The sequence below is a fragment of the Pogona vitticeps genome, chromosome 3 (genome assembly GCF_051106095.1).
Source record: "Pogona vitticeps strain Pit_001003342236 chromosome 3, PviZW2.1, whole genome shotgun sequence".
NCBI classification, from domain to species: Eukaryota; Metazoa; Chordata; class Lepidosauria; order Squamata; family Agamidae; genus Pogona; species Pogona vitticeps.
In genome coordinates, this window is record NC_135785.1 from 146,321,052 (window position 1) to 146,346,474 (window position 25,423).

General features: G+C 43.0%; 1 protein-coding gene across 1 annotated transcript in view; it reads right to left on the reverse strand.

The window, feature by feature from the left end:
- Nucleotides 1-535: 535 nt before the first annotated feature.
- Nucleotides 536-25,423, reverse strand: part of DNAJC3 (DnaJ heat shock protein family (Hsp40) member C3) — a 51,439-nt gene continuing 26,551 nt past the window's right edge. The window contains exons 5-12 of the mRNA XM_020783540.3: nt 24,890-25,042; nt 24,002-24,183; nt 22,418-22,537; nt 15,595-15,700; nt 15,388-15,508; nt 10,687-10,819; nt 7,577-7,725; nt 536-4,727 (exon numbers count right to left, since the gene is read on the reverse strand). Coding sequence (XP_020639199.3) covers nt 4,573-4,727; nt 7,577-7,725; nt 10,687-10,819; nt 15,388-15,508; nt 15,595-15,700; nt 22,418-22,537; nt 24,002-24,183; nt 24,890-25,042 — 1,119 coding nt within the window. The 3' untranslated portion in view covers nt 536-4,572. The remainder of the gene's footprint in view (nt 4,728-7,576; nt 7,726-10,686; nt 10,820-15,387; nt 15,509-15,594; nt 15,701-22,417; nt 22,538-24,001; nt 24,184-24,889; nt 25,043-25,423) is intronic.

Genomic DNA, 25,423 nt, shown 5'->3' on the forward strand with positions numbered 1-25,423 from the left:
TTTGGTTCTCTATAATTTGGTACTACATACAATATTACTTATTTGGTGCTGGACTCATAAGTCTTAATTTACCCATTCCTCCTTTAGGCCAGTGCATTTGTAATATGCAGAGGTATGATATTGCTAGCAGTCATTTCTTTATTTACCCTGACTCAGGCTCAAAAGCAGTGATCCTTCAAGATCTCTTCCTGTTTAGCTCATTATGATCACTGCCCATGGTTTTACTCTGTTCCTGGTGAACTTAAGAACCTTTCCAGTTGCCCCAATATGTCCTGTGATGGCTGAAGAGTTTCTCTTAGTTTGGAGTCTGGATTTTTTTTTCTTTACGCCCACTTTTCTGTTTCTGGCATAAGCTGAAAGCAATCTGAATAGGCTTTCTCTCCAGTAACAGCAGCTGTCTTTGTCAACATATTACATTCGCCTGTGTTTAATGCACTTGGCCTTACTACTTTCAGGTACCTCTGGCTCATGGTTTTTAGTTCACCATTTTGTGCAAAGGCTGAATAAAAATTTAACAAATAAAATATATGTCAGGTTGTTTCCTCTTGTGTAGTAACATTTATTTGGTCATGTGGCATGCCATTTTTTTGCCTTCCCTTTGGTAGTACAGTAGCAGCTCACAGCATTTAACTACATTGTATGGAAAGTAAAGAGGAAAACTTCAACAAGAGTAGTTATCATTAGCCTTCCTCAAATACTGTAATGATGCTGAACGACTTGCTGCAGATCCTTCACCCATTCCCTTCTGTTGTTAGCCTCAAGGTGGGACAGAACAGTGTTGCATATTTTCTGCACGTTAGACTTCCACAGCTAACTATGCAGCAGCATTCTCCTCTCTTGTTTGAATGGAAGTCTGGTGAAAAAGTACAATAAAACATTTGTACTGTTAATCTTCATGGGTAGTTCAGGGTTAAATGTATGGAATTTAGAGTTGACAGGAATAGCCATAATGCACTCCATCAATTTAATGCAAAAACTCACTGGGGCAGAATAGCTTCCAGATTTTAAACTGAAACAATTAAAAAGATAATGCTTGATTCTTTATAATTTTTATAGAACCCTTGAACTGAAACAAATGGATTATTACCATATTTATAAACAAGAGCTGTAACTTGGGGATAATGTTCATTTTCTTGTACAGCTTTACAAAAATCAAATGGTTTTCCCATCACAGTAGTTAAGAATAATCTTTAGGTACTAAAAAGTTTTGTTAAAGACAAAGTCCACAGAAGCTCATGCACCAATGTTCCTTTGCAGAGCAGAGGGTTAGAGCTAAAACAGTAAAGCTGCATCTCTGTTGCTAGAAAACAGCTACTAGCATCATTGTCCTGGTAGTGCTGGCACCACAAAGCTACCCACGTGAATGCAGCCCTAAAAACAGCTCACATTTCACGTGTAGCCAATTCTCAGAACAAAATAAAAAATTACAGGTGAAGCCACATTTGCTTATTCAGACATCTACCTCAACTGGATAAAATAGGTCCTTGTCACCAGAATAAGCTTTTCTTGAAAATCATGCTATGAATAAAGTAGAGGAGTGCTTTTAGATTTCCGCATTGCCCCTGCCTTGTAAAGATAAACCCCACACACGTTCCAAACTCTTTTACTGTACATGAATAACAGCTCAGGCTTACATGCAGGAGAGCTCGCAACTGCACGCCAACCGAAAACAAACATGGCCAGCTCACTCGCTGCTCCTGTTTTTCGCTTAGGTGGCAAATAACTGCACGTTTCAAATGGGAGATTACTTGATTCAATGTGTCTTTGGACGTTAAAGTTTAAACACTTTGCACATAAACGGTGTGTGTGTGTGGGGGGGTATAATGGCTATATTAGACCCCACAGGTGTTTTTCTTCACAGGTAGCTGAAACAGGTATGCATACCTTTCTGCCTGCACTCAACTGTTAGAAGAAATTATTCAAAATTATTCCTTCAATGAAGTGCTGTAAAAAGACACATCCTAGTTTGTTCCAATTTGCAGCATTTAGTGTTTAATATCAGTACCATCCTATGCCAATTTGGAAAAACCTTTTAATTTTTTCTTTCTAAAGAGATAAAATCCCATCACCAAAAAACAAACAAAAAAACCACCCATCTACAATTACATGGAAACTTCAACATAGCAGAGATTTCTCTTCTTTAGCTGGCATAGTGGGGTTTTTTTTGTTTTTATTTTTTAAGCTTTGGCACAATTGTTAACTTCAACGTTAATCTGGTTTCATTAAAAAAAGAGCTTTCTGATTAATAGAAGCTTTAAACTGATTGATGAAATTAGCAGCAGTTGTGATCTACATTTCATTGATGCCAGTACACTACCTTGTATGATTTAGACTTCTTTATCTTAAAAAAAAATACTTAGCTTTCATAGCACTGTTTCAGTTGTTTTTCAAAGAAACAGCTTTATTCTGCAAATATTTCCAAACTTTGCACACACTGCAGTGGTTTTTGTTAACTAATACTAGTCCTTGCTAATGTGACTACATAACTGGCCACAATGGGCTATTGATCAATTTAATTCAGAGGCCTTAATGGTGCCTCGGGTAAAAGCTATGAGCTCTCAAAAAACCAAGTGACGCCAAGGCGGAATTCCACCTGAATTAATACCATACGCTGAAGAGTAGCAGAAAGCAAAGTCCTTTCACAAGTCCTACTTTGTTTTAATGACAGGGTTCAAAGAAATAAAGCATCTGGAATATTGCTCAAGACACATGTAGCCTAGTTGATTGCCAGGTCTTCATATCAGGAAGGTGAATGTTCTCAGGAAGATCCCTGAACAAAGTCTATGTGGTGTGATGCTTCTTTATATGTCTGCCCAAAGGTAATTCCAAAATGACTCAGAAAAGATAAACAAGTGAATAAGCTACTGCCACTCTTCAACCAATGAATGACTTTCCTTAGAGCAGCAAAGCTGAATGACTGCACTCAGCAAATGGACAGATATCTCATCCACATGACCTGACTGTTTGTCCTCAGGCGTACAACTATATCAACGTCTGGGCGCTTCCCAATCCAAGAAAGCACAGTATTTGCAGAGCTCTGTCTCCTGCAGAGATCTCCCTCACAGGATCTAGGTACTGAAGAATAGACTATTGAATACAGGTATTGTACCGTTTACCATTACAGCAGTTTTCTCTTGTCCTTCTGTGCTGAGAGCAGCAAAAAGAAACAGAAAACATTTAATTAGATTGCTCTGAATCTCAACTGTGCTATTGTCATTTCTTAAGACGCAGAGATTCACTTTTTATGAAAAGTTCTTTAAAGACCATGACTCCAGTTCACATCATGAGAGGTCCTCATGATGAATACACTTCGGAGGTAGCATCCATAAAGCAGACGTGTCCCAGGCTCATGACCTGAAATGGAAGCCTACTTTGGTGCTAATTACCTGCTGCCACAGAAAACCTCTATGTTGGGGTTAGTAGTACAACAGAATGAAACACTTCTTTGTGAACTTAACATGTTTTACATGGCACCTATAAAAAGGACTGATAATCCTCTTCTAACACAAACTGCAACACTCACGTGAACAGCTGTCTCACAGTTTACGTTCTTTTTTTAAAAAAAAAAAAAGACCAAAAATGAATTCTATATATTTGGTGCAACATCACACCCACTCTTCTCAAATGCCAAGTATATGCTGAGCGAATATGCTGAAAATGGTTCTGTTTGATACAGCTAAAAATAAATTTCTATTTATGTAGATTTCTGCAGCAAATAGAAGAGCTTTTAATTATCCTTTAAAAATATATGTTATAAAATTCTGTCCATAAACCAAGTGTATTGAGGCCTGTTCTACATAAGTAAAGGATTGTGCACAGAGGCTGCTATAAGAAAATTATCACAGGGTAATTGAATGGCTTTCTAAACTGCACTCATCTTCCACAGAAGCATATGAATAATTATGGCACCTACTCTCAAGATATAAACAATAACTCCTGTAATCTCCATAACTGGTATCGTCTTTGGAAAAACAGGCATGGCTCATAACCTGAGCTACATTTTTAGGTGCATGGATGGTGCCTTAAGAAAGATGAGGAGGGGTGGGTTTTTACATTTTGTTTTGTTTTAGATTTGTGAATGACATACAGCAAAGATGGGGGAGTGTTCTCCAATGTCTCCCAAGGGTAACACCACTTCAATAGCTAATCAAGGTCCCAGAATTTCCTCTTGCAATCACTCAATGGAGACCCTATTGTATCTTCTGGTCATTTCAGTCAGGAAAACCAAGTCTCACAAAAGGTCACAAAGGATTTAGTAAAATTTAAAGTGCTTCCTTGAATAAAATTGCTTCTCCAGCATGTTTGTCTTAGCAAGGTCTCAATCCATTTCAGAAGAAGGGTTCAATAAGTCCTAACTAGTCCTTCATCTTTCTCAAGATCAGCAGTTTGATACCCATAAATATAAAATGAGTCAATACAAATAGACCTTCTTGTTGTTATGAATTTGTTTGTTTGTTTTTTCCTTTTAGACCATCAGCAAAAAACACCCCCCTGGCTTTCATTAAAGTTCATTGTGCAAGGACCAAACTGAAGCAGAATCAGGGCAAGGGAACTTTGGGCAGGGGAGACCCTCTAATTGAAGTGGAATTTAAATTTAAAAGGTCCTCCGGAACTGAACGGGTCAAACCCTTGCCAAGAATGCCAGCCTCTTTGAAAAGGGTTTCCTCCTCCTTGTTGGCTTTCTGCATCTAGTGGGTCTTCTCCTGCATCAAACTTCCTCCGCATTTCTGAAAAGCAACATTAACAATGTGTGAGGAAGATGTCATCAAATTTGACACAGAATTAAAAAAATCTAAGAACAACTATTCCAGAGTGCTATTATTTGACCTTTGCTGTGGCATGGGGAATTCTGGAACCTGTAGTCCAGAAAAGAAACTTTTCCAGTCTCTAATCCACTTCACATGATGGGGCACATATTAGTATTTTACTGACCTGGAGCGAGGTATTTGTAGTTATTTGCTTGTACAGTAGCAAAAAAAAAAAAAAAAAGAATTACAGTGGTGCCTCCCTTAACTATTACCTCGTTAAACGACAAAACTGCTTGACAATGAAGTTTTTGCAATCGCAAAACAATGTTTTAATGGTTAAAAATCGCTTAACGATGATCGGCCCCCTGCTTTGGGAACCGATTTTTCGCTAAACGACAATTTTTAAACAGCTGATTGGTGGCTCTAAAATGGCCACCCGCTGTGCAAAATGGCTCCCTGCTGTATTTTCAGGATGGATTCCTCGCTTTACAGACACCGAAAATGGCTGCCCTATGGAGGATCTTCGCTGGACACTGAGGTATTTAGCCCACTGGAACGCATTTCAATGGGCTTTTTCATTTCGCTTGACGAGTATTTTGCTTAACAGCGATTTCAATGGAATGAATTATCCTCGTCAAGCGAGCCACCACTGTGCCTCAAATGGCAAGAGACCCATCACACAAGGGAGGCATTATATTTTTAAAAAATACGTGAAAAGGTGTTTTTAAAACAAGTCATCCTTTTTGGAACAGCGTATTATCTCCCTTTGGCAAAGGATTCATACAGAACAGAGGTGGATGAACCTTCCACCCTCTAGATGTCCTGATCTAAAATTACCACCTCTGCCCAGCAGAGAAATAGCCTGTAAGCTCAGTCCAGTACTGGTACAGCATATCACAGAAGTGAGCACACCCCCACATTTCATAAATATTTTTATATCTTTTCATGTGACAAGCTACGACCAGCTCCGGCTGCAAGATCTTGCTTCTACTCGCGACCGGAGCTTCGAGTTACAACCAGAAAAAGGCAGGGAAAAAAGATGGGGAATTCAAATTGCTAACCGTTGGTGGTGAAGAGGCTGCTTCTTTGTACCTCTTTCGCCCCAGCAGTTAGAGTGTGTGTGATTGGCGGCTTCGGACTACTTGGTAAGTTGCCACTTTCTACTTTTTAAAAACTGTTCTGGGTGGGTTTTGCAGCATGGTTTTGGGCTGGCTGTTGGGATTATGTTTTTATGCTGTGATGGGTCTTGCTGGGTTTGTTTTTTGGTTCCCCCCCATTTCTGATGGGTCTTGCAGGATTTGTTTGCTTTTTGGGGTTCCCCCCATTTCCGATGGGTCTTGCAGGGTTCCCCCCCCATGTCCAAAGGGTCTTGCATGGATTAATCGCATTTACGACCAGAGTTCCGGAACCAATTAAGTTCGTAAGTCTAGGCACCACTATACTGTATTTGGTTCAGATGGTGTCAAGCGTGTGTGGTGGCAAGCAGGTGAGGAGTCCAAAGACAAGTGTGTCGTGCCTACAGTCAAGCATGGTGGTGGGAGTGCCATGGTCTGGGGCTGCATGAATGCTGCCGGCACTGGGGAGCTACAGTTCATTGAGGGAACCATAAATGCCAACATGTATTGTGACATACTGAAGCAGAGCATGATCTTCCTCCCTTTGGAGACAGGATGCAGGGCAGTATTCCAACATGATAATGACCCCAAACACACCTCCAAAATGACCACTGCTTTGCTAAAGAAGCTAAGGGTAAAGGTGATGGACTGGCCAAGTATGTGTCCAGACTTAGACTCTATTGAGCATCTGTGGGGCATCCTGAAACGGAAGGTGGAGGTGCGCAAGGTCTCCAACATCCACCAGCTCTGTGATGTCATCATGGAGGAGTGGAAGAGGACTCCAGTGGCAACCTGTGAAGCTCTGGTGAATCTATGTCCAAGAGGGTTAAGGCAGTGCTGGAAAATAATGGTGGCCACACAAAATACTGACACTTTGTGCCCAATTTGGACAATGTCACTTAGGGGTGTACTCACTTTTGTTGCCAGCGGTTTAGATATTAATGGCTGTGTGTTGCGTTATTTTGAGGGGACAGCACATTTACACTCTTGTACAAGGTGTATACTCACTGCTTTACATTGTAGCCAAGTGTCAATTCTTCAGTGTTGTCACATGAAAAGGTATACTTATATATTTATGAAATGTGAGGGGGTGTACTCACTTCTGTGATATACTGTATATAAAATTGTCCAGATAAGGCTTTTGTGGGATAACCACAGAATTTCATAGGGTCAAGAACTCAAGCCATCCTCAATCTATAGCCACCTTTATACTTCATCTCCAGTTCCTCACCAAATAAGAAACAGGCTGAGTAAGAACACTGCTTCATTTAACCAGGTTCTGTTAATTTTGATTGGCAACATCTGCCTGGGGTTTCAGAGAGCCTTTTTTCATAGCCCTACTTGGAGAGCCTTGGTGGTCTCACACCCAAGTACTAAACGTGAACCCATGTAGCTCCCAGAATAAGCCTTGATCAACATCTGGCAAGAATTCACTTCTTGCAGGCTTCATCTTATGAAGAAAAAAAATCCACTGAGCAAGGAGGAAAAAAGCCTCCTTTTAAGAGTATTAGCAGTTGGAGCTGCCATCTGGAAACCACACTAGGCTCAGAAAGTGATCAAAGATCCTCCTTCCCCCTCCCCCTCTCATTCAAAGGTGTTCTGCTACTGGCTCTGTTTGGCAGGTCTTCGTATATTAGAAAAACAAGAAATAAAGTAGAGCCAAGAAGCCGAAGTCTGCTCATTATTGCCCTCTACCAGCTATAAGCCCAGTACCTGGATCAGTAAGGACTTCTTTAGCTGCTGCAATATCAATAAACTTTTTCTCTGCTTTCTTCTTCTCTTCTTCGTCCTGGAAATTGTCAGGGTGCCACTGCATTGCTAGCTTCCTGTAGGCTTTTACAATTTCTTGTTTTCTGGCATTCCTGTAGAAACCACAGGAAGTTATTTGCAAAATGAACTTTCCAGGAATTTTCTTTTCATGCTAATATTAAGGCTTCCCAACCTTCAGAAGACAGATCTGTAAGAATCCAAGAAAGCGGACATTCCCCAAACAAATATTTGTTTGACGTCCTACCTTGCCAAAGAAAATAGTTCTCTTAGTTAAATAAGGTGGATCAAAACCCTGCAATGGGGCAGGGAACGGAACCCTGAAGTTCCAGCTAGGCCAACAAAAGAGACGTGTACAATAAGAGTGAAATCAATTTCTGCTGACTGAATGCAAAAGATTTGATCCAGGGCTTCCATTTCGCAGAACAAAGGCCTGCTGAAAACAACCCTGCAAGCATCAATGGAGAGAAATGTTTATGCCCACTACCTCTTCATCTAGCAGCCCCACAGCGACCTGTTTCAAAGGCTTTTGCAATTTGCCAAAAGAGATGGCTGGGAGTCCTGGAAGGCTACAGGGGAAACTCTGCTCTGGATGCTATTTGGCTCCAAACCTGCTATTTTCAGGAATCAGCTCCACGATAGGGCAAATAACAAAAAAATCCCAGAGACATGGCATGGTGTTGTTTTACACTTGTCTCCCACCAATATATATATATATATAGCTTGCGAAAGCCCACTGGAGCCATTCTGTCAATACTTAAAGGTAATTTTTTTCCTCTTCTCCTCTTTTCTGCCTGCCTCCTCCATGTTGCTACAGCAATAACGGCTGTTACTACTGGGGAACAATTCCCAGCAAAGGGGAGTGGAAGTAGCTGGAATGTCTACTGGCACAAATCCTACGTTTGTTGCTATTCCATACAAATGGCAAAGCCTCAGACTGTGGTGCTCTCCAATCTATAGTCTTAAAATCCCTAGTCTGCACACAGAAGGATCACCTTTCTAAAGGACATTTCCAAGCAACCACTTTCTTAATGTACCATTTCATCCCAGGCATTGATCTTTCATATCATATCATCCTTCAGCTCCTTCAGTGATTCGTTTTTCCACACCTCTGGCTTTATTCTTTGCTTAATATGTCACTCAGCCTTTCGGGGACTGCCTGCTTCAAATGAACTATTTCTCTATTCAAGATTAACATGGGTTTAGGTTGAAGTTGACAACTTTGGAAGCTAGAACTTATCTAACTGCAGCTGGCAGCGGAATGTGTACACAACATCCTTGAATTTAATTTTGTACTAATACAGACATTGGCTTTTTGCGATCGCTATAGCGATTCGCAAAACGATTCCTATGGGGGAATTTCGCTGGACAATGTTTGGTCCCTGCTTCACAAACCGATTTTCGCTAGACGACGATTTTGACAGTTCCCTCTGAGCTCGCAAACAGGTGTTTTCGGGACCTAAGCTTTGCAAGACAGCGATTTAAACAGCTGATTGGTGGTTCGCAAAGCGGCTTTCCTATGGCCGATCTTCGCTAGACAATGACGATTCTTCCCCATTGGAACACATTAAACAGGTTTCAATGCATTCCAGTGGGGAAATGCTTTTCGCTAGACAATGATTTCGCTAAACAGCTATTTCAGTGGAACGGATTATCATCGTCTAGCGAGGCACCACTGTAGTTTGATTTTGTTCTGGCTTCCAGCCTAACAAAGTTCATGTACTTCCTCAAAAGACCACACACACTACACTAGAAGTCAAGTGTATTGGGGGGGGGGTTAGTTTATATAAAATATGATGATGGCGAAAGGACAGCATTAGAAAATAACTGTATTGGTTTTGACAAGAGACGACATAAAAAGAGTGCAAACTAAGTGAGGTCTTATTTATATAGACAGGGATTAAGTGATAATTAAGGATCATTTCTGTTGACAAACGTTAGAGTGAAAAAAAATGCAAGCCAACACTGCCAGCGGAAGAGTTATTATGGCTCTTCCTGCACTTCTAGCACCGTGTGGCATAAAGCCTTTTGGAAATCCACACTGCTCTTGAACATTCCATAAAACGTGGCTGCGGTGGAGACTCTCTGGCTCTCCAGACACGTTCAGCTACAACGTGCATAATTCCTTAATCACTGGCCATGCTGGCTGGGATTTCAGGAAGCGGAAGCCCAAAACATCTGAACAGACAGTGGGATTGGAAAGAGATAGCAAGAAAAGGAAGCAAATGGGATCCCATGTCCTGTTCCCAAAGGGCTGCCTGGCTGTACACAATGATCTCCCGACATGGAAAAAACAAAACAAGCAAGGAAGCGGCCCTGCACCGGGAACTCTCTCTCACCTGCAGAGAAGGGACACATTACAGTTTACATCTGGGACATTATCAAGAAACACAGTGAAGAGAAAGTGGAGGTTGCTTCAACTTTCCATTCCCCTCATATTATATACACTCTGAACCAGACCAGTCAAAATCTTTGTTCTCCGCGTGGTCTGTGCTGTTCAACATACAAACTGCAAATAAACTTTCACGACTCTCTTGGGCAAGGCAACCTGTTTTGGTGAGGCCATCAACAGCCCTGTCCTCTCTGACCATGTCTATCCTGGTCACCACAGACTGACCTCCGGGCTAGACAGTATAGAATATCAGTTCACTCATACATGTGTTGTGCTAAATAATACACACATACAATTTGGTTTTGGTTCTGTAGCTCTGACATTGCTGCCGATACCCTGAGGAGGAGGGGAGATACTGGCAAACTGTTCAGTGCAAATGAATTGCACAGTTGATCTGGAGGGACGTTTTATGCTGCTCACCTGAATGACAAAATTGCTAGTTATGGCTCTGACTCAAATTCTGTAATCACAGTAACCCTGTGATCTGAGAGGCTGAAATCCTTGCTTGCTTCGCAATGAACAGGAAAGCTTGGGGGAGCTCCTCACCCTGCAGGCTCGTTATGCTGGTAAAATAAGAGGGTCACACAGGTTGTCTGGAGGAGACTGAAGAAAAGGAGGGATACAAATGAGACACAAAAGAGTTGGTTGACTAGCAAGTGCTCACCTTTTAACTCCTAAAATTTTGTAGTAATCTCTTTTCTGAGACTGCTTGAGCATCCGCTGTGCTTTCTCTAGGTCTTCAAGAAGCTGCTGGTCATTATCACTATGCTCCTTGGCAGTCTCATAGTCCTGAATAGCTACCAGGAAAGACAACAAACATAATATACTTTGTTAGCTTGCATTAATTCATCTCCAGCACAAAGAGTGAGACGTCAAATATTATCATGTCTTTGTGCATCTCGTTTAGAAGAGCACATAAATCTGCTGTCTTTTTAGCCCAGATGCAGGCAAAATCTCTTTGTGGATCTCAAGACTTTTCCTTTTCCTAAGCATGCACCAGATGTTGTTTGACTGTAACTCCCATCAAATTTAGCCACCATAGCCAAGGGTGAGGAATAATGGAAGCTGCAGTCCAGCATCATCAGGGCTGCATATTGCCTCCCTCAACTTTAGCCCATTATGTTCACTTAAGTGGGCTGTCCCAATGACTAAAGATCCATGACACAGGGAAAAGGGGAAGAAGACCCTAAAACAGAACAGACCTCTGTACCCTAAAATAAGACTTGGGAAACTACCACCTGCAAAGCTCCATGGAGTGTCAATAGCTATAACAAATCTTACTTAAACAGGGGCATCTTCGCTGATGCCCAGAAGTCCAACTTGCCAAGAACTCTGTGTAAACTCGGAGTCCAGTTACTGAGAGATCTTTTACACCAAGTTATTTCAGAAAGACAAACCAATCAGGAATGCACTACTCTTGCCTGAGATCCACAGAAGGGTTTCACAATTGTGGTTGGGGGTGGAGCGGCACAAGGCATCTTCTGTAATTGCACGACTGTCAACCACATGGTTCAGCTTCTGATTTAGTGCCTTCACGAAGGCTTGTTTTGCATTTCTGACACAAGGAGTCTTTTTCTGGTTTCTCTGTTTCTAATTCTGGAATGTCTCTTTATGGATCTCAAGACTTTTAGCCTTCCTAAGTAAGACAAAGTATTTGCATCATATTATCTTCCTGCAGCTGCTCGCTCTCAGTAGGCATTCCATTTATCTTTTTGCTGTTTCTAGGCATGCTGGCAGGAGCTGGTGACCAATTTATATCAGTTAGATGCTCAGTGACTGTGTGCAATTCCCATTTGAAGACAAACATTTCTTTAAAAAAGTACTTCTGATGCCCCAGTGATTTAAAACATTCATCCGCCAACCAACACAGTGCAAATCTGACTTCTCTTTCATTTGCTCTCGCCAACCTACTGTGATGTACCTCAGTCTAAAGTACTGGCATGGATGTTTTTTTTGGAAAAATACACTTTGGCCATTCATTTAGAAAGCCAGCATGAGGTGGCTATTCAAGCCCTTCATACATACTCAGTGGCTATACCTGTGTCAGAAAGTGAAACTCCTAGGACCTTTCCATCCTGCAGTTTTACTGCCCTAGTAAAGTCAAATGCTGGACAGCACTAAATATTCCTTTAAAATATAATAATAATCTCATAATTAATGAATGCCTGCTGCAATATGACTTATTTTATTTATTTATGTATTTATTACTCAATTAAGCCGCCCCGAGTAGACTTTGTCTAGAGGGGCAAGGTATAAGTCCAAATAAAGTAAAGTAAAAAATAAAGGTAAGCACAATGTATTACCACCAGTGGAATTAAGGTTGTATGTAGACTACATATTGATCAATCACAGCATTACACAGTGGTTAGAGGGGCTCAAAGCTTAAATCCCTTCCAAAGATGGGATCTTGAGACAAACGCCATCTGCCACTCCATCCTATGAAATAAGACTGAGGTAGAGGCAAAATTGGAGGAACAGAGAAAGCCATGATTTCCTCAGCTGGGATAAAAAATGAATCTGTATGTGTCCCTGTTAGAACTATACACCCTCAGGATCATGAGCATAACCCAAGATTTTCTGTCTTATTTCCTTCTCCCCTTCCCTGCAGGTTAGAACAGCAGTAGATCCTCATCAACTGTCTATTTTCTGAATAGATTCTATGCAAGTTCTACTACCCTATACCTCCTTCAAAAGCTGTATTTCCTACTCCTTATGTCACTTAAAGGGGATGTGGTGGTGCTGCGGGTTAAACTGCAGAAGCCTCTGTACTGCAAGGTCAGGAGACCAGCAGTCAAAAGATCAAATCCATGCGACGGAGTGAGCTCCTATCACTTGTCCCAGCTCCTGCCAACCTAGTAGTTTGAAAGCATGTAAAAATGCAAGTACAGTGGTGCCTCGCTTAACGAGTGCACCGTTTAACGAAAAATCCGTATAGCGATCCCTTTTTGGGGATCGCTATACGGATCAGCCCCAATCGCCGCACTCGCTTTGCGACGATTGGGGCTCCGGCGGCCATTTTGGAGCCGCCGAACAGCTGATCGGCGGCTCCAAAATGGCCGCCGCATGACCCGAAATGGACCCTATCAGCGTTTTCGCGCCCTCCCCTTGCTTAGGGAGGTCGCGAAAACGCTGCGGGGGGGGCATTTCGGGCCATCCGCAGCCATTAAAATGGCCGCGGATGGCCCGAAATGCCCCCCCCGCAGCGTTTTCGCGACCTCCCTAAGCAAGGGGACGGCGCGAAAACGCTGATAGGGGCCATTTCGGGTCATGCGGCGGCCATTTTGGAGCCGCCGATCAGCTGATCGGCGGCTCCAAAATGGCCGCCGGAGCGAAAACATCGCTGGAGGGGGTAAGTTTCGAAGCTTATTGGAACGCATTAAACTAAGTTTAATGCGTTCCAATAGGTTTTCCTGCCCCGCACAGCGATGTTTTCGTATAGCGAAGGTTAATCCGGAACGGATTAACCTCGCTATACGGGGCACCACTGTAGATAAATAAGTACCACTTCGGTGGGAAGGTAACAGTGTTCCGTGTCTACTCCTGCTGGCCACATGACAATGGAAACTGTCTTTGGACAAACGCTGGCTCTATAGCTTGGAAACAGGGATAAGCACCGCGCTCTAGAGTCGGACTCGACTGGAATAAATGTCAAGGGGAACCTTTACCTTTACCTATGCCACTTAAAGATGCACTCATCCAGATAAAGTTAATTGCATATGTTATTGAGTTAAACGAATGTGCCCACTCCTCCACCATTTTGGTCACATGAAAAGTAATATCTGAAAATAACTTCCTCCACACTTGTGAGTCCCTCTGCATTAACAGAAACACTGGCGAAAAAGTGGTGGGGAATTGTGCAGAGAGCTTTCATAGATATAGGAGACCTTGCAGGGTTATCAAGGTATTATCTTCCTACATGTATTCCACAAGAAGAGGTGAATTCTCCAGCTCCATCCTCTTCTATTTGTAGAAGGCTCTGCACAGGAAACATACATTTCCCACATTTTGATATGCATGTGGAGCCTCCTTGGATACAACTGGGTATTATTCTCCTCAGACACCTCATTTTTCATGAGAAAATAGACAAGGGGATGGAGTTAGTGCTCCTCTCGTTGTCTCCATATGATTGCAGTGATAGGGCAATAATCCTTTTATAAAATATCTGAACAGGACTCCTGGCAGCCTTCAAAACAGGCATCCCTGTTGCCCTAAAAAACACACTTTCTCAGATGACGACATCTGCAAATAAGACCATACCCCAAACACACAGCTTTAACCACCCTACCTCCTCCCTTGGCAACATCTCTTAAGAACTGCTCAGTGAAAAAGTGACCAAGTCAATTGAAAGCAGTCCTCTCTCCCCAGCTAACAACGGCTTCTTCCAGTCATATGCATATTAGCAGCCTGCTTATCCAACTGCAACCATGCTTTTGAATTTGTGAAGCCCCAGAGAACATCTCTTCCTTCCTCGTAATATGTATGTTTATCCCTACAATAAAACCTATATTGCCAAGGTCAAATAATCTACCCAGAGGTAAAAATCTAACTATTTTGGCTATGGAATGGAGCGAAAGCAGCAACACTTCCCATTTTGCTGACATAGATACATTAGTATGTGATTCCTCCAGCCATTCACTATTGAGGGATCTGCAAGCCAAGGAGAGACTGCAACCATCCTTACTGATTTTGCATTCCAAACATAAAGCAAGAACACAATTCTCACAGCCACAAGAAAACACAGGGGATAAAGGTAACTATGTCATGATACAGTCCTTGTCAGAAAATAAGAGAAGCTCAGAACTGGAGCTCTGTGTAGGGAAACTAAACTGGAACATTAACTTGGATCTATATCCTATGGTCTTGCACTTCATTTTGCATCATCACTAAATAAACAAACAAATAAATAAAATAATAAACAAAATGAAACAACCTCAAATAAAAATTCGCAACCATCCTTTCTGACAGCACCCTAAAGAAGTCTCATAATAGTAACCCAGGCTGCTCTCCCCTTGCAAAACACTGCTGTTTACCGAAGTTCAGTCATGAACTTAGTGGGATCCTCAGCACAGACAACTGCTGTACAGTTGTGACCAAATAGGACACCAAAGGTTGCAGAAGCAGATAGCAAAAGAAAGAAGAGACCTAAAGAACCTCAGAGAGGGGGAGGAGGAGGAAGAACCTCCAAGGAAGACCGAAAACTACCAAAAGCAGCAGGAAAGAAGACAACTCCAGATCATGTTCAGATGATGACGATCAAAGGGGGGGGGGGGGCGGCAGCAAGGGGCAGATGGCTTTTCCACTCTAGGGATTTCTGAGTTATGGTAAGCTCTACAAAGAAGGCAATCTGCTGTCCTGCAACTTTTACCTTCTTCATACTGCTCTTCAAGCAAGTATGCTGCAGCCCTGCTTTTCAGAGCATTCACGTTATCAGGTTCTAGCTTCAGAACTTCCGTGCAAAGTCTGATGGCTTCTGCAGCCTGCTCGTTCTGTGAAGAGAGAAAGAGGGAGCAACGCAGTCAGTGTCTGCTTCATTTGCACTCATCTTCTGCAAGCAGTCAGCTTCGGTGTTTACCTTGGAGAGGCAGTGGCAGATTCTTTCTTTGGCTCGGGTGGTATAAACAGGAACCTGGGTCTCTGTCATCATCACAGTCTCATATTTATCAATGGCGTCTTGATACCTTTCATAAAGCAGAGGGGAAAGAATCAGCTGAGTAATCCTGAACACATCCACATCAGTTTTCGTCACATGAGTTCTTTAGACTGAGGAAAAAATATGGTTGTTTTCAATGCTAAGAATAATGGATGAAATGCACATGCCATCAGTTTCGTAACACAAAAACTTTCACACACTCTCTTAAAAATACCTGGCCATAGAAAACAACATATGATGGGGATTTAGAATGCCCTGCACCTGGTATCAACACCTTCATTAGTTTATTTTCACATTAAACTATGCTCAAAACAGCTCCCGCCATCAGCACTGTCAGAAATGTGGGCTCCAAGACCATGTTTGCAAATGCATGCGCACACACGAGCCCCTCTGTCACCAACAAAACAGAACCACCAAAGCTGCCAGACTGCTGTGGTCACCAACAAAGCCTTGTGTGAGAGGGATGTTCTGGCTATCTCTAGTGGGGCATTTACGCTCGCCCCATGCCGCCCCCACCCCCAGTAGACCTGCAGAAGACCCTGGCAACAGGGCAGCAGGAGAGCGCTGAGAATAAGAGAGACGTCCCAGGTGGGAGGAATCAGGTGGTGTCAGAGGAACTGCACCTGCACGACAGGTAAGAGGTGGAGACTGGACTAAGTTGGTGGGAATTCAGCTTAAAAGAAGAAGAGGATGACTCATCATCCTTGACAGTGACAGACAGTGAGGAGCAGGCAGAGGCAGCAGAAGAGGCAGACCTCATATTCTGTGACCTTGGGAAGCACCACCTATTGATGATCAAAAACTCCTGGAGTGGGAAGTGGATTGAGGTTCAGCCTGCTAACAGGTGAGGATGTGGGGGAGGCATGCCACTCTTTAGTCCATCACTGACCCCAACTCCCTGGCAGCTGAGGAGACCCACTCAGAGGAAGGTGGTGGCAGCAAAAGCACCAGAAGTATCTTTGGCAGAACTACTGCAGGGATATGGGAGCCTATAACTGAGCAACACGAGTGGCTCTCTTTCAAAGGGTGTCAGCTGGCTGGGGTCAGTGTGGGAAACTATACACCAACCACAGACGATGGACTATACAGGCCCAGTAACAGGAACTCAGACAGGGTGCACCAGGCGCCCAGCCACTCCTTGTATCGTGTTCCCCCCACCTTAGTAAGACCACGTTCCAGTAGGAATTAAGAGTCTTGGCTTCATGGAGATTATGGCCAAGGAGGCCCTCCCTGCCCTCTGTGTGTGGGGAGTGACAGCAGTCATGCCAATGAAAGCTGGCAGAGGCGGCACCTAAAAATGTCACCTTATTTTGGCCTCTCCTCTGGTTTCAGAAGGGAAAGAGGCATTCTGTCGGGATGTATAATGGGAGAAGGCACACTCTGGCAGCAAAGACCAAACAGAGCAACAATGTGGCCCTGAGGTGTCCGCCATCATAGGTCCAGTGCACTTTCCCCTAGCAGAAGAGGTCCCCCGTTGCTGGCTTATACACCACAGCAACCATGTTTCATTACCAGTTCCAAGGGTAACAAAACTAAATATTAATAATCAAAACACTTTGTATTAATAAATATATACCAAGATCAAGCAATCTGCTAACAATTTATTTTAAGGCCTAACAGATAGGCACACTCCAAAGAAAAGCAAAAATAGATCTAATCCAAACCTACGCAAGATTCCATTCAACTAGTCCAGAGGAAATTTGAGAAGGAGGAACTGCCTTTATAATTGGAGTTGTTTAAGGCTCCGCCCTTACGGAGCAGGTTAAGTAGTGCCAGCCAGAAAACAGAGATCAAATCTTGCAGTAGGCACCTCCATTTTCTACAGGTAGGAATCTTTCATTTTCAAAATAGAGTACTGCCCTACTACAACAACCTGTACCAGCAGTTAGTTACTATCTCTGGAGGAGGCAATGTGGGCCATCAGATACTGCTGGAATGCAAGTCCTGTCAGCTGCCAACATTGGTTATGCTGACTTCGACCCACAGGCGAACAGCTCCAGGACAACACATGTCTCACCCCTGATCCATATTCAGTGAGAAAACCCTGCATAACATAGTTGGGACAATTTTCTTTCTTGAAGCTATTGGCACAATCCAACTGGTTCCCAAAGCACTGTGTGGCCACATTCCCTACACACTCAAAACCAAAATATCCCCCTATTTTGAAATTAATCACACCATTCCAACAATAATACAGTGTTTGGAGAATATGCAATATCCCTGAAACAAAAATTACAGTAGGGACCCCATAACTGGGGAATAGGTTTCAATCTTCCCCCTGCCATTGCAAAAAACTGCAAATACTGTAATGGCAAACCCTATAAACATGTTATCTGGCTCTTAGTGGCCAGGCCTGGTAAATATATAGTGGAAATACATACAGTGGTGCCTCGACTTACAAAATTAATCCGTATTGGACCGGTGGCCATAACTTGAAAATTTTGTAAGTCGAACCACCATTTCCCATAGGAATGCAATGAAAACCATTTAATCCATTCTGGCCAAAGATAAAATATCCCGGGCTTCCAAAGCTGCACCCGCTGCCCTCTGCCTCCCGTCCCCGTGGGAGTCCAAACCCCTTCCACTGCCCTCTGCCTCCTGTCCCCGTGGGGAAAACCCCTTCCACTGCCCTCTGCCTCCCGTCCCCGTGGGAGTCCAAACCCCTTCCACTGCCCTCTGCCTCCTGTCCCTGTGGGGACAAACCCCCTCCACTGCCCTCTGTCCACACGGACAGGAGGCAGAGGGCAGTGGAAGAGGTTTGGACTCCTGGGAAGCCAGCAGCAGGCATGGAGGTTGAGGCGGCTTTTGGCTTCCCGGGCTTCCAAAGCTGCACCCACTTCCCTCTGCCTCCTGTCCCCGTGGGGACGGGAGGCAGGGGGGACAGCTTTGAATTTCCTGCCCTTTCCCCCTGCCTTTCGTAGGTTGAAGCTCCAGCTGCAAGTTGAACCAAAATTTTGCGGCCAGAGCTTTTCGTGCCTCAAAATTTTTGTAGGTAGGGACATTTGTAAGTCAAGGCCCCACTGTATTTCTAGTTCTTTTCATATTTTTAGACCGTGAATAAGTGAAACCACAGATATAGGGGTCCTACTGTAATTCTCTGAAACAAAAACACCTTGGTCTCATGTGACTAAAAAGCAATTATTTAATTTAACACCATAATAATACAGATATGAAACATGACTACCAGTCACAGCCCTTGGCATATTCTGTTCGTACCATTCTTGCTCAAACGGTGCACAACTGCCTAAAATATGCAGATCATTTCAGAGATCGAGACATGCATTCACAGAAGCCATGACCAGCTTATGGACTACGGGGGAAATTTGGCAGACACCACACTTTTTCTGTGACTACAAAATACTACAATATCTCGGACTACAAAAGAGCACCAGGTTCATTACAGAACCTAAATACCTATGAGAAGCTTAGGTTGCAGAGTAAAAGTCTCCCAGCTAGTGACTGAATGGTGGAGTGTCATGCCACGGTATCTAAAAAATACTGCAGAAGTTTCAAGTGCTTGTCAATACTCAACATGTATCGCTCATCTCTATAGGAAAGTTTACAGATTTCTCCAATCAATTGTAAACAACCTAAAGTGCAATACTTATGTTTGTCAATAAGATGCCACTTTCACAATGCCTAAATATTGTGACAGCACCAACTCTAGATGTACAGAGGCTGAAACCCTGTTGCTTAGCATAGCAAGTCAGTTCCTTCAGATTCAATAGGTCTACTCTAGTTGCCACTTACTATGCTAAGCAACAGGACTTCAGTGAGAGTTCCTGGCAACTGGTTGGGTAGCTCAGTGGTTTAGGCTGCAGAGTCAGAGGTTAGGAGTTGAATTCCCCACTGGGCCTCCTGTGAGCAGAGCCAGCCTGTGTCACCTTGTGGGCAAGCTGCACAGTCCCAGGAAAATCCCAGAAGAAGGGAAGGGTAAATCACTTCTGTGTATCCTCTACCTGGAAAACCCTGAAAACCGGTCACCATAAATTAGAATTGGACGGCATAGGATTATTATATCACCATCATCATTAAATACTAGTAATTTCCAAGAACACATGAAAAACTAAAGATGCTATTCATGAGGCCCCTTAGTCTGTTTCATATATAACACTAGATCACAATTTAGCCCTATGTGAATAACTGCAATATTAAAATAAGCCAAAGATAAAACACGGTTTCTCATCCTGCTCACTTCAAGGAACTGGAGTTTAAACCAGGAGTAGGTTACTTCAGTGGGTCTGAACACCCCTCCCAGGATCTTTTGGGGGGGGAGGGGAGATGCAAAAGAAAAATGTGGCAGACCCCAAAACAGGTAGTGGCCAGATGTACACTTCTGGTTTTGAAAAGCAGGGAGCTTTTGTGGAAAATACTGTGACTGAAAAACTGTGAGACTTAGTTAAAAAAACTGATCACTTCTCCTGAGCAATTCGTCTTTTCTTGCTGGTAGAAAGAATTTTAGGCAAGAATGAGGGAATCTGATAACACTGGGAACTATAGAAACAACCACAGCAAAGGGGTTAGAGATGCACTCTGCCCATCCTCAGTTTATACTAACCAGAGTTCCTAGCTTGGAGAAGCAACACATCGAAGATTAATTTAAACCAAGGAGTAGATGCTTTCAGTCTCCCCCTAGCAGGTGTATGGAATCAGAAGACCCCATGCACCGAAGCGTGCCCAGATTCAGTGGCACAGCACTAACATTATGTAAACATCACAGAGTGCCCTGATGTTTTGGAACAGTGTTGCACGCATGACATGTCATACCTTCCAATGCTTTCATCTGATCTCATTTCCTGCCCCGCCCATACTCTGTACTCTCTTCCAGTGTTAACAATTGGAGAGTTACCTATATTTATTCATTTAGGGACAGCTACAGTATTTTGTTTGCAACAGTGCTGTGATCAACACAATTTAAACACTGATACATTAAAATAGTGCTTTAAATAAGAAATGGCATTTAGTGCTAAACTAACTTCCCTGACACTTTAATTTACTGGGGAGATGAATAACTACATACCACATTCTACAGAGACCAGCCAGTAAACTCTCTAATTACTCACACAGCTAATCGATTTCCCTTTTGTATTTATCAGCAACTCCATTGGTAACCAAACTTTGCTTCCTTTTGTGATATCTGCAGCACTACTGTAAGTTGCCAGTTTCTCAGCATCTCCCATATAAGTAAAATACATGCCTATGACGTCTTGGGAATCACACCATACGTCCTCCTACCCGTATGTGTGCAATATACTGTAGAACTCGGCTGTAAGTGATGCTGAACAAGCTCTGAGAGCTCGGGGTCCAAATTCAAGGTCCAGATCCCACTGCAGGTTGTACCATACACAGAAATGGCTGGAGATGAGTAATGCTTAAGAACAGGCACTTCAGAATGGCAGAAAGCCACTGCTTCTACACAGGCCTTTCTTTGGCCAAAACAGGTCATCTGGAACAAAATAACCAGGGTGGGGTGTTTTGAACTTGAGAGGCCCTGGGAGGCTGCAAAATTGCCTCCAAGGGATGGCACATAGTCTGCAGACCACACTTTGCTCTAAATAACTGCACCAACAAAATCCAAATGCACAAATAGGCAATACCTTTATAGACCAGGGATCCCCAACCCCTGCTCTGTGACCCGGCAGCGGTCCGCAGCCTAGGCAGGACCAGGCCGCGGACACAGATCTCCTGCCCCCTGCTAGTGCCCCCTGCAAGCGCTACCACACACGTGTGTGTGACGCCCCCTGCGAGCATGCCATGTGCATGCGCGCGAGCATGCTCCACCCCTTGCGGGTGCACCACACCACTGCGAGCATGCCATGCCCCCCATGCAAGCGTGCCACATGCCCCCCCACCAGTCCGCGGTTGGGGACCTGTGATATAGACCACCATATGGACAGCTACAAAAGATTCTATTTTGTCCTGACCACAAAGCTACTCTTTACTTCAATGGACCAAAAATGTTTTCATCCAGCGCAGACCGTCTCCCCGAAGACTTCTCCTTCAACTGTTAGCAACAAAAGAGGAAAAGGAAGTGGGTAGCTGGGCTTTTCCAGCGGCCCTACTAAAACTACATTTGGTGTTTTCCTCTACCTGCCCCAACCATTTTTCCTTTTGTGGCATGTCTTTTTTTTTTACCATAAGCTGCAGTCACCAATTTTGTTGCACCTACTATACCTAAGTAGCTACAGGAACCTTTTTGGCTAAGGAACTGTTTTGAAAAATTATATAATAACCAAAAAAGCAAATGAAATTAAGCATATAACAAGAAATCCTCTGCCTCAGGTTGACATACGAACTGAATGCTCCCAGCTGGCAGAACAAGCCCCCAACACTGAGTTGTACGTTGATTATGATAGATGAATGAGTAAAAAAAAATACTTTGCACTTCAGAGAAAATAATAGGAAGCTACAAAAAGGAAAGATGGAAACCAGGAAGAAGGACCCAATGGTACAAGGAATCAGTTAGTATTCTAAATCGGAGACTACTGAAGCCCAGTATAGGAGCTGGATATATAATAAAAGCACATTCAGAAGAGGAAAGAAACCAGGAGGACAGAAGGCAACACAAAAGAGGCACATGGCGCAGGTGTGCTTATTGCTGAGAGAGGGCCTAGAAAAAGCAGAAGAGCAGATTCTGCACAATACCAACCAAGGTAGATGACATGCTTGAGGAGCAGCTGCCCAGGTCAAAGTGGTTAAAGTGCCGTTCTCTCTCCCTGCAAAGAGCACAGGCACAGCATCTCACCTGCCTTCCTGGATAAGTTCTTCTGCTGACATAATCTGTTTATTGAGTTTCTTTATCCGTTTGTAGTGAGAAAAGCACTCCTTGTGGTCTTGGTCAAGTTTCAGACATTCACGCACTTCACTTTTTGCACAGGAAAGAAAAACAAGTCAAGTTAGCTCGGTTTTCTGACAGTGGCTAAACAGTGGCTAAATTTAAGAGCCCTATACTCAGAGTGAGTTTGGTATGAACTTGTACTTCCTCTGATTCATGATTCTGCCCCTGAGAAATGGAAATATTAATTTTCTACAAAAGATCTGAGAGAGGATAAATGCAATAGCAACAATAGCTTGTGTGTCTGAGAAGGACCATGCAACTTACAACCTACAAGCAAAGTGTGTGCTTTGTCCAGCTTAAGACCAGATCATTTCTCAAATTACTTGACAGTGCATATTTCTAATTTACTTAGGCAACCCTGGAACTTACAGATGTAGAGTTTCAGGGCATTGCTTGGGTGCATGCTATTTTAATCATTTCCCCAATTTCGCTTATACCTTCATCAAAAATAAAGAACATGCCAAGCAGTCTAGCATGCCATTCACATGTGCTACAGCAGTGGTCCCCAGCCTTGGGCCTCCAGATGTTCTTGGACTACAACTCCCAGAAGCCTTCACCACCACCTCTGCTGGCCAGGATTTCTGGGAGTTGAAGTCCAAGAACATCTGGAGGCCCAAGGTTGGGGACCACTGTGCTACAGGACTGAAATTTGCCAAAAGTTTCATAAATGCTGCCGCTTAAAGATCCTAAAGTTTTGCAGACAGGCACACATACTTTCTGAGCGACATACTAGATTTTCCCTAAACCATCAATCTCAAGCACAGAGAAGAGCTTCTCATTAGGTGTTAGCAGAACACAGAAGAAACAGGAAGTAAAAGAATACTATTAAAATTAAAAACTTTTCCCACAATCCTACTGAGAGCAATTGATCTTAATCCGAAACCTGTCAAGCTTTCATGCTATTTAGCTTTCTAAATGAAGCCTTTGAAAGATACTTTTGGATAACAGTATTTTAGTTGTAAAAGCAAAAGATTATCGTTCTTTTCCCTGCTAGAAGAGAACGGTTCAGAAATCAGCCGACAGACTAAAGGAAGCATATGGGTATAAGCACATTAAAAGAACTCAGGATTCTCCATCCTCTCTTTTCCTCATAAGCTCAATAGAGTGCACGTAGCAGAGGCATTTTTGAAGAAGACTTGTTAGGCGAGAAAATCAGGCTGTTTAATGCTTCCCTCTCTTCTCCTGACCACTTTCTCTATCCCCCACCCCACCAGAGCCAGGTTGTAAACTCATAACTAAGCCCTGCTAAAGAGAAAAATAATTAGAGGGCTTTGGGTGGGTGGGGGAAGACAGTAGGTAAGGGAGGAGTCAAACAGGCCTCCCTACTGCGTCTTCCCAACAAATACCACCTTTTCCCCCATTTTGCTTCGACGAATAGGAAGTTTGCTTTTCCCAAGGTAATTTCCCATTCTGCACTTGTAGATTCAGGAAAAGAATTAGCACTTCTCAGAAGACTTTTCCCCCTAGTGCTTCAGATAATAATAACCTTACCTCAGAGACAGTTCGTGGTCTCCTAGCTGATAGTATATCATACTGATTTTATAGAATGCTTCAGTATTATCGTTCTTCAATTTGGCAGCAGCTTTTAAATCACTAACGGCCTTCCCAGGTTCTCCTTCCTTGATATAGCACTCGGCTCGAAGCTCCCGCAGCTCTGCATCCCAAACACAAACCTTAAGGAACCAAAATGAAAACAAGACTTGGGTTCAAATCCATTTGTTAAAAAGAAGAACACATGTAGCCTGGTCCTTCAGCCTAAAACGAGACAATGTTCTGCCTGTACACACATTGGTCAACAAATTTCAGTATCTTGTGGCTCTTGAGGTGTTGCTGGACTGCCGCTCACATTAACCCTAGCCTGCACAATCCGTGGTGAGACACGAGGGGACTTGCAGTTCCAACAACTTTCAGGAGGTCACACATACCTTCTCCTCTATTGTAGAAGTACAACCAGAGTGGGTAAAAATCAATGACTTTTTAGAGTCAAATTGATTTAAAACACAATTTAATTTTTAATTTTTTTTAAATCTGATTTTTAAAAAATTAAAATTATGATTTAAATCAATTTGATTTAAATCAAATCCACCCTGCATACAGTTGTGGAACTGAGCCCTCTAACTTGCATGTGTTTCACTAAATCAGTTCTCAAATGTTCAGTGTTCCTTTCATATCATAACAGGGACTAGGATATTACATGCGAGTTTAAAAAAATAAGTGTTGTTATTTGTTGATGCCAGACTCAGTGATGAATTTGTACCTCAACTGTCCATAGCCGGGACTTACGCTGGCTCCAAGCTTGACTGATCTGGGATTGTTATTTGTGATATATCAAAGGAGTGTTTGCTATATCTCAGCAGCAGTTTCAGTTCTGGGACTCACCTCTAGAATTTCATCTAGAAGACCAATAGCAGTATAGTAATCCCCTTGGCGATAGGCAGTCTGTGCTTGGGAATTTAACCGCTGCATTTCATCAGACTTCATCAGCTGGGAACGAGCTTCTGTTTCTTCTTTATCACCAGGATTAGACTGGAGCTGTTAAGAAAAAAAACACACACAACAAAAACAAAGCAGATGTACCTTGAAATCATGACATCTAATAAGGCATCACCTATCACACAGAAGGCACTGTTACTGTAGCCTCTTCCAAAAATGTACCTAGAGAAAAATGTTGTTACAAGCTGAATCAACAGCCAAACTCAACAGATGTCTGATATATATCTATGATGCTCCTACCAGCCCATGAGTTGTTTTCCATTTATTTCATTACAGTAAAGTTATATTTCTGCAGAAAGGGGGCAAACGTTATGTTCCATATGTGCATTGGAAGATGTGAATGGTCCTCATCCCAGGCACTATCTGCCTTGCACTATTGCCTCCTAATACCACATCACTGCCTCTACAGTCTCTGGCCCT